The sequence below is a fragment of the Pleurodeles waltl genome, chromosome 8, assembly GCF_031143425.1.
Source record: "Pleurodeles waltl isolate 20211129_DDA chromosome 8, aPleWal1.hap1.20221129, whole genome shotgun sequence".
NCBI lineage: Eukaryota > Metazoa > Chordata > Amphibia > Caudata > Salamandridae > Pleurodeles > Pleurodeles waltl.
Genome location: NC_090447.1, coordinates 1,302,093,219 through 1,302,108,406, shown reverse-complemented (window position 1 = coordinate 1,302,108,406; position 15,188 = coordinate 1,302,093,219). Strand labels below are relative to the sequence as shown.

The 15,188-nt window shown below is 39.6% G+C and overlaps 1 protein-coding gene across 9 annotated transcripts in view; it reads right to left on the bottom strand.

The window, feature by feature from the left end:
- Positions 1-15,188, bottom strand: part of EEF1AKMT1 (EEF1A lysine methyltransferase 1) — a 93,621-nt gene that overhangs the window by 2,012 nt on the left and 76,421 nt on the right. For all 9 annotated transcript variants that reach the window (XM_069202275.1, XM_069202269.1, XM_069202268.1 and 6 more), the window contains one exon: positions 3,295-3,575. In XM_069202275.1, coding sequence (XP_069058376.1) covers positions 3,295-3,575 — 281 coding nt within the window. The remainder of the gene's footprint in view (positions 1-3,294; positions 3,576-15,188) is intronic.

The window sequence follows — 15,188 nt, the reverse complement described above, 5'->3', positions numbered from 1 at the left end:
AGGTTCAGACAGTATCTCACTCTTACTACAAACCATGAGATTTGTAGCAAAGTGGAAAAACAAATGATTCATTATTCCGTCACAGCAGATGGGCTGATGAAGTATTTGATGGATCACGCTCGAAATATTCTCCAATTACTTCAAACCAAAGTTTCCAATACAAAGAAAGCAATCAGGGGTGCCCCTTGCCTTCACAGCCCGGGTCTTTTGGCTTTGTAAATTCAGGCATTTTTTTAAAATTCTCTTTATTACAACGTTCCCTAAGAATATGCCATTTAGGAAGGGGCTTATTCTACATGCAGATTATTTCCTTATAGCAGATTGCTGTAGCATAGTTCACATGCTGGCAGTATCATTTGGATGCCTCGGACAGCAAATCCATATTCTTTTTTTCAGATCTATCCTTAGAGTCTGATGCAAGAGCAAATGGACAGAGAGCCAGAAGTGGCCCAGCTCTTGACTACAGGCACTTTGCTGAGGGAAGAGTAGACATTGCATATTAATTGTTTAGAGCTGAATGCCGCTTCTTTTCACATGCAAGGTTTCAAAACAAAAAGTCCATTGTGAGGTATTCTACCTTTAGCTTCTTTTTACACCACCATCAAAGCTCTGGGATCGATTGCAGCAGGAGACAAACATAATGACCCAGAGATCTGACAAAGGGGTGAATGGTAAAACTGTCTAGAACAAGGGTAACTGTTCCAAGACAGTGCATTTTTGTAATTTTGTAATCTGATAACACAAGTCTATGTTATGGATTTAGGTGGTGTCAAGATTCTCACATATATGAAGCTATGCTTAGATGGTAAGAGACCACGACCATGCCTTTTGATGCATACTTCTCCCCCATGATGGTTAAAAAATTTACAGACGGGGGAAGGTACCTTATTTGAATATATAACAAGTCACCAATATTGGTCATAGTACCATTAACTGGCTACGGATGTGTTTATCCTTGAACCTTTTTAAGTGAAGTGAGCTAGAGAGTAAAAATATATGAAGTGTGTACACTGAAAGCACACTTAAAGTTTACATGATTTCACATTTCGCCTCAATGCTCCACAACACCATAAAATGCAGAGGGTCAAGCCGATGCATCATACTGGCTGACCTAGATTTGGATCCAGGAGCACAGTCTTCCTGTTCATGAAAGAGGTTTCCAAAAATATCTCTGGTGTGGTAAATAACAGCTGCTGTGACATCTGTTTTCATGGACAGATGGGCGTGTACAATGCTAGCACATATGTATTCGCATAAAGCCACACACGTATATTGCTGACGTTTCTATACAAGTTGCTGATCATCTAGTGCTGGACCAAATGCCTCGCTCAAACATGAGATGATCAGCACTGTGATATGTTGTACTTGGCTAAAGTGGAGGAGGATGAGTGTGTGGACCGCAGGAGTCTGAGACCACTGTGCAATATGTGGGAACATCTCTTGGGCAGTGCCACTCTACCAGGAAATGATGGTAGGGGTGCGAAGGGGGGGTAGTGGACTTGGTGGAGAAACTGCTGGGCCATTAATGGCCGCACTATACTGCATTAAACAGCCAGTCAGTCAGCATTCTGAAAAAATGAACATTATCAGCTTGCGAGAAGCACCAGTTGCATTTTATCCATATGTCCATTTGTCTGATATAATAGTAATAGTTTCAAGGCTCACAGGATACGTGCATTGCTTTGCTATTCACGTTATATTTCCCCAAACAGTCACACTACAAGTTTGGAGCTCTTCTGGGAAACAGTTTCAGTTTAGGTACCACAAGAAGTATAATTGTTCCAGTGAAACAAAGGCAAATCAGGCAACTTCTCAACAAAAAAATTGTGTGAATTCAGACATCTGCAATGATCAAGCTCTAAAGAAGTACTGCAGTGTTTAACGCTGTTGTATGAAATGTACATGAATAGAACAGTGGTCACTCTAGTGCGCATGGAATATTTCATACAAGTCTTCTGAGTCTTATGACATCATGCTGTGCACATTTCACCTATTACACTTACTGTTTATGCTTTGCATGGTGATCGTTCTCGTAAGTGTTGTACAATGAGCCACTAGTGAATACCGCCTAATATTAATGTGAACCCATTATTTGTTTTTACTTTTTCCCCCAGTAGCACTTGCCTAGATACAAGAACCGCAGTGCACATCAAAACATGAGACATAAACGAGATAATGAAAGCAACATCAGAAGAAGCAAGAGACCAGAGCACAAGTGCAGCTGAGAACCATAAGGTCCACACATCCGAATCTTGGCTCAGGAATGACAGGGTCATATTATTACAGTTATGTCTTAAGATGTGAAAAGGGCGGTTTTTAAGAACTTCCTTAAAAGTACTGAAGATGGGTCTGGAATTCCATATTCTAGGGCTGCACTGGTTTTGAGCCTACAACCAGGCATAATTTGTCCCACAGGTATTAGTGTTTGCTGACCTGCCTCTCTTTGTAGGCAGAGAAGCAGGGCCCAGGGGACATGGTCAGCTTTCTTTGTCCCTAACATGAAGATGGGCTTCTACTTGAATGGAGGCATTCAGCCGTGCGAGAATTGCAAAAAATGTCTACAAGAATATTACGTCAAACTATATGATACATTTTAAAGGTGGTGTTTCATTTACATTTATAGTGTATCTATAAAAGAGTGAACCTAACGAAATTGTAACCAATACTGCTGCTAAAGACAGGCAGGTATGCAAATCACATTATGTGTCAGGTTTGAGAGCTATGAATGGTAAAGAAAAAGCCCAGAATAACGATTAACGATATTTTCATATTACAGAGGACTGACATCCACCTGCTTGCTTGTTTTTTTGATTCAGTGTTAGAAATAGTTTAAGCAAAATAAAATGCTTGCACAGTTAAAAGTCAAACTGGCATCCTCATTCAGAAGTTACGCTGTACTAAATCTGCGAGGAGGACTAGGAGAGGGGGAAATTAGAGTGATGCGAGCATTATCAATTGCAAAGCATCACTTCCACAACGAGCCCAGTGGTATTTGTCTCTAGAAATAATTCCATCGAAAGATTTAGCCAAGTAAAACAAACCCTCTGGCTATTTCTGGGCGCCTCCTGCTTTACAGTAAACTATGATGCCCATAGTCCAAAACAATGCATTATCAGTTACAAACATAGCAAATCATTTATACTTTCTGATGCAACCTTTGTGGATGCGTTTTGTGAAAACAGGCTCCTAGCAATTTCCCTTGCAGTCACTGCCTACTTAATAACACTGCAAGCATCAAAGTCCAGGACATGCTTTCATGGAATAGGTATAAAGAAAAGATCACGCCATCCACACCTGTACACAGCAGTATCTTTCCCTTTGTCAGATACTTGATTGTCTCGGCGGTTTTTCCAAGGCACTCGTTAGAAAGATAGGGTGGGTCTGCAACTACAATGTCAAAACTGTTTGCTTCTACGTTCTTTGGCAAATCCAAAGGGTAATTGTAATCATAGAAGACAAAGTCGTCACCGTGAACTGAGAATCGTTTATCATACTCCAGTAAACAGGCAGAACAGTCTTCACGTTTTAAGTCCTTCAATTTCTGGTAGACACTTGGAGAACTTAGGCAAGCGATCCTAAAAAACACAAAACAGTGTTTTAACACAATGCTAATGAATATTAAAGCTGTTGCAGAAGGATGCAAACAAGTTCAAAGAATGTTAAAACATCTCTCGTGTGAGTATTTTTAACAGTCAGATGTATCAAAGTGAAATATATGTACACTATACACAATCTTTGGAAAGTATGATGCATTTTATTGCTAATAATAATTTAAATACTTGGGGGAGCTGAGTGAGAACAGTTTGTTGTACAGGACTTTTACATTGGTCACATTGCCACGTCCACATCTCCAGTGGTTTTTAAACGGAACCGGAAACGTTCACATGAAGAGAATTGAACAGCAGACTCCAGTAAGTACATGGACACGGGTACGGAACAAGTGGCCAAACGGGCAATGCAACTCCCCCTGCATGCTCTTCCATCAAACTAGGCCACACGATCTGTGCCTCTCAGCTGCTCACAATTTGAAAGTGGTATGTTGGATGGCTACAAACATAAGTTACTGGTCTACTTGAGCAATTATTGCCTCTGTACACTGGGGATCCATAAGGCTCAACAAAGCAACAGGGAGCAATTGTTGTTGATCTGGGGAAAACAGCTAGTGTGTGATTCGATTTGAGCACTGCTCCAGCAACCTCCCATTCAAGCTTGATGGTGTAAAACTCACGCAGAAAACTATCCAACTCACTACATAGAAACCTGCACTGAAAACATTTGCTAGTCTTTTTTTGTTTTACTTTTATTTGTTGGTCCACTTTCTTCTAAAATGTATCTCTTCTAAATTGCGGACTGGTAGGTGACATAGCAATGCTTTGCAGCCGTAATCTAGTTGCAAAACACTGAAGAATTACGGACTGCTGAGATGAGGTCTTCTCAGGGCCACTTCTGCTAACTGAGGTAAAAAAAAAGTTTGCTTGAGCGTAGGCAGTGGTCCAAGAGACCATTGCCAAGCCTCAAAGGTTTATTTTATTGTTTAACTCGAACCCATTTGTTTACGGAAAACAGGTTGCATTTTAAAAACAAAAGTGTACTTTAGGTGCGATCACAGAGACGGTGGTGGTCTGCTGACCCCAGCAGTCCCCCATCCCTGTATTGGCATCCAAAAAGAGTAAGTTGCAATTTGTGAGCTATTCTATTAATATTCAGCAGTCCCCCATCCCTGTATTGGCATCCAAAAAGAGTAAGTTGCAATTTGTGAGCTATTCTATTAATATTCATGAGGTAAATTTGACTGTGATACACTCTGAATGGGAAATTTTGAAAACCAACTTATTAGTAGATAGCGCCGTTTACAAAAATTCAACAATGGGATCTAAAAATACTGGTCGCAATTTACAGCCAGTATTTTCCACCAGTGACTTGTACCTCAGGCTCCAGATTACAAATCTAGAAGTAGACTGACAAGCACACAGTGAGCCATGTTTGATTTGTTAGCTTGCACATTTTCTCCCTTTCTGAGGAACAAACATGAAAAGGCAAAGCACATCTGGAAAGCCTTGCAACAGTTGTAAAGGCAAAGAAATGGGACATTTTCAAAACTGCAGACAAAAACAGAACCCAAAAGTTCTGAAAATATCATGGGAAAACATACTTCGGCTCACACTGAAAAGAAAGATACACTAAGTTTGTCAAAATGATGCGTATGCCTTGGCCATTTGGAGGAAGTGGCAACTACAATGAAGAAGACTTTTGAACATCGAGGCTCTCCATTAATATCCATGTCATCACAAATATTTCAGTTTCTTAATCAAAAACCAACAGGATAATTCATACTTCCTTTCTGAAATGGGTGGTTTGCAACACAGCTGCAGATATTCAAGCTAGAGAACATGCATTCGCCACTAATGTCCCCTGGATGTGCTCAACTGGGATTGCTAGGGTTTCAAGCAGGTGTAGGAATAGCTGTTACGATAAAAAATGTTTCCGGTTTGCAATAAAATGTGTCTACAAGTGAAGAGCCATTGAACTTGATGTACCTACATGTTAAGCCATCATTTCACTCCATACCGGACACATTTTCAGGAAGGCGTATTAAGAGTACGGCTTGGGGATAGTACAACTACTACCACACTTAGCTCAGATGTGATATTCTCCAAATGGTGAGATAACAATAATAAAAAACATTGTACTTGATGTGCTTACATATTAAATCACCATTTCATTCCACACTTGTCACATTTTGAGGGAGACACATAAAATTCAGGACTTGGAGATAGTACCATACATAGACTCAGTCCTAGAAACTCTCTCACAATTCTGTGATATTTTTCATAGACCCACAGTCCAAAGAACACCAATGTACAAAGATATTAAGGATCTTCTAATAACGTTGAAGAAAATTCAATATGACCCAGTGAGTAATCTGATAGTGGATCTGGATATAGAGGGTCTGTTTATGAGCCTGCCTCAGGAAAAAACACTACAGGTACTCGGAAAAGGTGCAAGAAACCTAGACATACAGAACAACACGCCATTTCACTATGGAATGCACAAGACTTGCTTCAACGAAAAACTTATTTGAATTTAAAGGTATACTGCTCCAGCAGGTGCACAGTACATCCATGGGGAGTACCTTCGCCCCCAATTTAACAGTGCTTTCTGCTCATAATTTTGGGATGCAGTTCATTTTGAATACCGCCAATCCTTTCTAGAAGAATATCAATATCCGGAGAAGATATATAGATGACACCATTCTCATTTGGGAAGGCAATGAAGAATCAGCCCCTCCCGTTCTTCCCTTGGCTCAACACCAAAGATGAGCTTTTGAAGTTTAGTTACACAACGATCAAAGAGGAACTCACTTTCTTGAATGTCAGGATTTGCCCTGTATCACAAGGCCTACAAGCTGAATCATATCAGAAACTCACAGATAAAAAAAACAATTTATTAAAATTTGAGAGAGCATTGAGAGCATTGAGAGCATTGAGAGAGCCTCCCATACAGGCAGTTTCTGATATTGCGCAGAAACTGCAGTAAAATAGAGAATTTCAAAAGACAAGCCAAAGATCTTGCTACTAAACTAAATTGTAGAAGTTACCCAGAAAACATAAAGAAATCTCAAGGGAGCAAGCAATCAAAATAGGGATCTCCTCCACCCATCACTAAAGCAGAACAACGATGACACATTGATTTGCATCACTACATATAATATTGCATCCAACCAAGTACAGAGGAATACTCAGAAAAATTGACCCGTTTTGAATACAGGCTCCGTACAATTTAACAAACCCATGTTCTCCTAGAGGTGAGCGATGAGACTAAGATGCACTGGTTCATGTGAGAGAGAGAGACAACATGTAGCAAAACCTAACTTGACACCATTTCAGTGGAAGCTCCTGAAGGTCATAGGACATTCCTGTGTGGTCATAGCAGCCTAACAAAATAAGTGAAATCCTGGACCCAGGGCTAAATCACCCTTGAGTATTATAGAAACATACAAACTGCAATTCAACAACAGTATTCTGCATGTTCATGTGTGCCTGTGGAATGCAATATATAGGAATGACGTGTAGAAAGGTTGAAATCTGAATAGCAGAACACCGAAGTAACTTTAGGAGTAAAAAGACTACGATGAAATTGGCCCACCACTACATTTCAAGTGGCCATTAACCTGCTGACTTTAACTGGGTAGAGCTTGAACAATTGGATGGCCATGCCAAAACTTGTAAAACATTCTATTTGAGAGAGAACAGCAATAGATTTATTGCCTCCACTCTCATATCCTGGGTATGAACGATGATATTCCCTCGACCAAGATAAAAAGATGAAGAATAAACTACAGATAAGGTGGTTCTGCACTCTTTTGTAATGTCCGAATAATCACTCAGGATGTAATACTTATAGGAAAACAAATAGGTTCTATTATAATACCTCCTTGGTTGTGGTAATACCAAACATACAATATATTAATCACAATATATTAATTACAATACTTGCATTCACTTTCAACTAGAAGTTATATAGAGAACATATTCTACTGCAGGATTAGGTACACTCACATAGAAAAGAATAGCATTTGCAGGATTAGGTCTACCAAATAGAAAAGATTTGTTACTTTTACACACAAGAAAAAACAATATGGTTAATTGTAAAAATTATGAATAGAGGGCCCGTGCATAATGAGTGGGCCAGGTAAAAGGGCTTGCATGCTTACTTAGTTCCACACAATAGCATCTGTGTGACGCAGCAGTAGGTAACACAAGGACGAGGATAGACAACAGCAGTCCGGTGAGCAGTATCACATGACAGTGTTATCATGGCGCAGTAAACGGTGGCTGCTTCAACGTGCTTTTCACGCCAGGGATTACTGAATTGAGGTCAAAGAAATGAAAAGAAGCTCTCCTGCCACAACAAAGTAAGATGCAGGGGGTATGGGTGACTTTTAGGCAATTAGCCGGTTCAGAAACTTCAAAGAAGTCGGGGAAGGTGATTAATGATTTATATGTTTGCTCGCTTCAGCTGATAGTTGGGACCTACACTAACATCTCTTTTTATGTGTATGTTTTTCCTCTCCACTGACTACAAGGTTGAACCCCTCCTCCCCCCTCAACCCCCGCTGCCCGTATGGGGCCTGATGTGGGGAACAATACAAATATGCGTGGGGAAATGTATACTGCATGGAGTTTGCTGCATGAAACAAGTCAACATGCAGTAGATCAATGGCTCTCAAAATACATTCAAGAGTGCACAGATCCTAGAAATGAAGAAATGGATGCTTTTTACCTAGTGTAAAAGTGTGAAGTCACTGTTTTCCCACTAGTAAGAGTCATTTGGCATGCAGGGCTCACTTATGCAACACAGTGAACATGAAATACAATTACTGTGTTTTTTTTAAGCACTAATTGAAGTTCACTTCTTTCACCAGCAGGTACTGATTAAAATACTGGAAATGTACCTCAGAGAGTGTTAAAAATAACAGTGGCATGCAACTGCGTGCGTGTGACTGTGAATGATGTGGCACGAATTAGGGTGCACAAATCTCCCCCAAAAAAGACTATACTAACATCCAAAATTAAGTAGACAAGTTTTGTCATTAAGTTTGGGCCTGAGGAAATCAACTGCCCAGTTTTTGGCACTACTGTGGCTGAAACATGTTGATCCCAGATGTTGAAGTTCATAAATTATCTCAAAGAACATTGGCTATGCTTTGTAATCTTGCCAGGGACCCGAATTAAAAATATGAAATAAACCTTATTCTGGGTGGGTACCCTGAGGCAATTTTAACATAGGATCCGATAAAAAAAAGTTCCATCATGAGCTCCCTTGAAGCTTTCAAGGCTGAGCCCACCCAGATATCTAGGTGTATCTGGATGCAGACTCGATGATGAAAGATGCCACTGATCTAACCATCAGTGGGGGAGAGTCCTTTAAAAAACACTTGAGTTCTTCCTAGGCTGTGTAGACACCGCTCGTCACCATGTGTTCATTCCCCTCAATTTATAGACGGTATAACTACTACACCAGTTTTAGGTTAAATTGAATACTCTTCAAATGGTGAGAGAACTATAATAAAATAAAATAAAGTAATGGTTTGCCAGATTGTCAGAAGTCAATTCGGGTGTGCCCAGGATGAAACCTGTAGAGTCCAGGTCGTAATGTTTGCAGAGGATAAAGTGCTATTAATCATCAAGATACTAATGGGTTCTTTTTGAACTTGGTGGAAAAAAAGCTATTCTTAAGTTAGTGCTGCTCCCACCTCATCAAATATTTGGTTCCCCTGTCTCATGTAGAGGTGAAGACCTACAGGGTTTCCAATAGCAGACCCTCAACTTTCAACAACATCTGCAGCATGGCCATCAGCTCCTAGTGACAGTCGGTTAGACAAATATGGAGAGAAACCCTTCACTACCAAGCAAACAGGATCTTCTAGGGACAGAAAACAGCCCCCCCCTCAGATCTGTTAATTCTACATTAGCAATTTCATCAGAATACTGTGCAAACTAGGCCAAAAGAAAATCAACCAAATACTGCACATATATATAAAAAAATATATATAATTTATTTCTATCAATAGAAGTGTATGACATGCATAAAACATTAATTACACAAATATATGGAGATTGATTACAAGACACTATGCAACATACGGGCTTAATAAAACCTTCTCGTTAATCAATGAAAAGTTGAATAGGCACATATCCTTATTCCAAACCAATAATGTGAAAAGAAAAGTTAGTTCACAATATTCGTTGTGCTGCGCGTTTCTGTGATAGGACTTGTTATTCTTCATCTTCTTCAGGACAACTGTTTGAAAATCTTCCACATAAAGTTAATTTATGGTTAATCGCATATATCCATTCCATTAAGGGACGGTTGCCCTGCCCTATTTAAGGACAGGGCCGATAATACTAGATGTCCCTGACAATTTTTTGTTTATCATTGAAAAACACAATACATTTTGCAGAGTGGGTTTAACAAACATGGCGCCTGTTCACTAAACTCTTCAGCTTTCGGAAGAACTACAGCACCTGCTCTTACATTGAAGGCTTAGAGATCCCAGCTTGGCAGGAAGAGCTCTCTTAACATAGGAGACAGTTCTCTGCCAGGTAAGCAGAAACCATGAGTGCCACTGACCCGGCTGAACAGGGGGCCACCTGCTAGGGTCTAACCGACCATGTGAGTGTACTCGTACTGCATTTTAGGACAGGTTGACAAAATTGTTATAAATGTTCAAATCATAGACTTCCACCATGAGTTGCATGGGTATATGCTTTTTTGGTGATTCACTAAAAGTAATAGGAGGATTATGGGAATTTAAGCCAACCAGGCAGACATACATCAGTGGACCATTAAAAGGTCACACTATGCACTGGACTACATACGGAATGTTGTCAGTTTTATTACATAAAGAAGAAAACTAAAGACTGAGGAGCAGAAAAATATACATTCATAAATATTCTAAACACATGTTGGTGATTCCAACTTGTTAGTAAGCAGCACATTGGCTCCACAAAGAAAGAGGATCACCAAGCCCAGAGTGTTCACCCACACAGTGTTGTCCAGCGTGCAAGCTGAGTCCTGGGGAGCTACATCAGCACATACCCATGGTCAATTACCCAATAGAGTTTGAAAGCTCTTAGTGTCCTTCGGACAATTAATTTTCAGAGAACACCCTCTGCGAGAGCTCCTCAAGAGTTGCCAGATACTCCAGAAGTCCTCAGAGGAATCCGTTAGAGAGTGAGCAGCCTCAAAGACATTATTTTGTATGGCCTCTCAGCCCAATTCCGCATTCTTGCTGTCACGTACTGACTAACTGCAACACCTCAAATCTCAGTACCAGACCGGCCAGCTCATTCAGTGTAAGATATAATACGCCATCTTAAACTGTACCACGACATCTTTTCAAAAATGTTTCTTTCTAGGTAATGACCACTATATATGTATCTCTTCCCAGTCATGGCAAATACATGAGGCAATATGTTCCTGTATGCTTGGTTATTGGTTACATGTACTTCAACTTCCCAGGGGTTGAAATTAATTTGCATAGGGTTTCTCTGCATTAAACATCTCAACGGCCTACATGGGTCTTCCCATAAATGGTCCCATTATTCTGCCCAAATATTATCACACAGAACCCCTTCCCATTTAGGGAAACTCCAAACCCCTAAGATGATTGCTACAAATCTCACATACTCTGAAATATAATATATGGTATTTTTCTTCCCTCCAGGAGCCTCTCTTCTTTCCAAACTTAGTTGTAGGTCCCAAACAAGAAAGAGAGAAATAAGGCGGCACCACCAGATCTGGAATTCAAAAAAATATTTCTTAATTTATTTGCTTACAAAGTGCTCAGCGATGCAGTTCAGCCTAAGCCTTCAACTGGCCTTATTTCTCTCTTTCTTGTTTGGGACCTACAACTAAGTTTGGAAAGAAGAGAGGCTCCTGAAGGGGAGAAAAATAAAATACCATTTTTGTGCAGTTACCAGATTGCATAGGCAGAGCACTCAGAGGCGTCCGAGATCATTACCATTCTGGGATTTGTCGACATACCCTGAAATATATTTAAAATATTTTGAGAGGTCTTGCACAGGACTACTTATTCTCTGGCCGTACAGCCTTGTGCCTGAGCTGTAAAAAGTATATCCTATCCCCATCATCAAACCCCTACTTTGCATTCAGCTTATGCAGTACCATATAGTGTCTAGAGCAACAGTGATGTGATAATGAAACCATATTCTCTTAAGATTTTATAATGTGTGTGTGCACGTAAATATATCTATATATAAATATATACACACACACATACACACACACACACACACACACACGGGTGAAAGTGACATTATAGTTAGATGCCGAAATGAGAAGTATTAACGTTTAAAACATAAATAACACTGGAATTCTCCAGTTGTTGGTTTAGTGAACCAACTATAGTTTGCACCCATTAGGCACTGCTTACATATTACACTCACGAAATGTTAAATGGCATGATTGATGACATCAATAATGACATCAGGCATTCATTGTGACAGGGTCCTATAGGGTTTGGCGACGTGTGGTAATTCAACAAGGTACAAATGTCCCATGTTTACCACCAATCAAGTGATAATGGACATAATACTTGACCACATGCAGGACACACAGCATATCTTTTAATTCGCCTACATTTGGTGGATGTTACCATATTTTAATGAGATTCACCCACCTAACAAACAAAACACCTCAGTAGAGTTTAATAGGGACATCCTCCTAATAAACCCTGAACATCTCCCAAAAAAAGAGTTTGTACTCTATTCACCTTAATGAGATCACCCTCTGAAAGACTTCACATGACCTGCAAAATGTATGCCTTTACCCTTGAAAAGACACCTTCTTCAAGGCCGTATAGGCAACCCCACCTAGTTTACTAAAATATATTATACACATTCCTGAGATGAGCACAATTGCATACAACCATAGACGCAAGTTTACTACCAAAGTGTGGGTTAAACCACCTCTAAGCAGGTAACACATAAATCCTACATTATTTAACAATCTGTAATGCCTCAAAATCTTCAGCAAAGTTTTTGAAATATATATGCATACATTTTAAAACACCCTAGTGACATAGAATTTGTCTATCGTATTGTATTACAACTATTTAGCAACGGAACGTGCCCAGACATCTACTGGTGGATAACCTATTGTCAACATTGGTTTTCGCTTTTCTCACACATTATTGCTGTCACATCTTCTCCATGTCACCGCCAGCCAATCAGGATCCACCCATCCATTTTGAATATGTCAATCAGAGAATATCGAAACACCAATGGCCCAGATATTTCTGTTTACCAGCATTATCCCCTTCCTGGCCACTCTGTGCATCTTTTTAAATGCAAATTTAGCAGACATGGCTAAGCAGACTTATGCTAAACAACAAAATGCATGCTTCTACAGTAAAGTTCTAAATTCCTGCCAAATCTGGTGTAATTCTGTTCAATCATCTGTATTGGAGTGCAAATTTTCATACAGGACTTTTTCCTTTTTCCTTGGCCCCGTTTGACAGACTGACTTGAAACTTTCCATAAAGGAACCAAAGCAGCCTCTCTGAATGTGCCAGGGCCCATACGATAGTAGGGTTTGAATTCTAGCAATTCCCGCATTTTGCCACCTTTCCACAGATCTACATACTAGGGCTGAAGGTAATGTTAAGCAGTAGTTCTAGGACTGGAATGCACTTTGGAGTCTGTGCAAACCTATTAACTTGCATGTTTTAGGAGTTTTCACCAGCTCTTCTCTAATCTTTTCCCATACTGAGAAAGATGGGAAATTTACTCCTGACAAGGGCAGAACTAAAGCGTCTTCCACGGTTGAGGAAAAAAGTGGTTGGAGGGAAAGTGAACTTATGAAAGCTCACCAGATTTTCCTATGAGTAAATCTACACCTGCACATTGCTCGTGCTAGAATGCAGTTCACAAATATTTTCTAGGAGTAGTTTCTTGGCCTACTTCTGTAAATTGTTGTTAATTCATGAAAGCTGTAAAACTGCACTAGTGAAAGGACATATACCATGGGTGCACTTTTGTGACTTTTTTTTTATTTTTTAGAAGAATTTGATCCGTAACCTGGTCTTGAGTTGACCAAGACCTTTTGTTTTAATTAAACTTCTGTTTCTATCTCTATCTATAGACTGGATTCACCGCGAGCGACAGCGTTCTGCTCTCTCACAAGGATCATTGTGGCGGACAAATTAGTTTTGTTCAGTGCCGGGGACTACTGTGGCAATGTGTTCTTTTTGAGACCCAAAAAATATTACTGCATTTTGCAAGGTGCTTGTTATAATCGTGAACACCCGGCAGCTCCCACACCAATAAAAAGTTTTACAAAAACCACATCAAAACAAGACATGCATTGACAAAAACCAAAAGGATGACCGCCAATGTCAGACCTTTTGGCATTGCCAATGATTGCTTATTTTCATGTTTCCCATAATCTTGTTGAAACTGGCTGCACTGGTTTTTCAATTATGTACTTTTTTTGGGAATACTAGCATGCATCAGCACATTTTAGTAGCTGATGCTTCAAAGAAATGGTACCTAAAATTTCACAGTAGTTTAGCAAAACGTTTTTTTTCTTCCTAGATGCCTTTTTTTTTAGCATTTAATTTGAAAACAAAGACTCATCAGTCTTGTTTTCAAGCTTCTGCAAATATTTGCATCTTATCAGAGAGCATTCTGGGAGCATTATATGTAAGCCTCATATTGTTAAACTTTGCATATTTGTGTGTATACATTTTCATATTAGGACCACTGTCAGCAGTGCAGTCCGAGCTTACAAAAGTTCATTAGAGCTCTCACTCTAATAATAAAGGCTTTGCATTAATGAACTATAATTAAACATTTTTACACCATTAACATATGGACACAAATATTACCTTCACTACAGACAATGCCCTTCCCTGATCTCTAATGCGATGCTTTAAACTGGCAGCCAAACGTTTTGTACTGCAGGGGGTTGGGGCCACTTGTCCCAAGAACAATATGAAATCTTGTTACCCTTGACCCCAAACAATATGTCCTGGGAGTCTGGCTATAGGTATTCCACACCCCTGCTATATACATTTTTTAGTTTTTAATTATTTTTTACCTTAGGACACAAGTTATTATCGTTACTTGAAGTAACTAACTATAACTGCTGAAGTTCTACGGTTTTGTACGTTTGAAATGTGAGCCTAACCATAACGTACCTGTAACCTTTGGTTTTTAAGTGAATTTCCATATTTTTCTAAATTCTATTTCCTAACTATAACGTCCCTCTAACTTTTGTTTTTTTTCCACTGAACTTCTATGTTTTTAAAAAAAGTTATGTAACTTTAATTATTTAAAGTTAATCAAACCCCCGCTGAGCAATGGCCTTTGGCCGTGAGCAGCAAGGGTTGGCCACAGGGCCTGCAGCCTAACCCTTAGGACCACCCAAGCTCACGCCACACAAGGCCTTCAGCTGTGTGGGACAGGGATTGACTCCAGGGCCTAGCTTATACTTATAGTTATCATAAGGCACAAGTTATAGTTACTTGAAATAACTCTAATAGCTGAATTTCTATGGTTTTGTACGTTTAAAATGTGAGCCTAACTATAACGTCCATGTAAGCTTTGTTTTTTTCAGTGAATTTCTATGGTTTTTTAGCCTAAAGTAATTTTAATTACTAT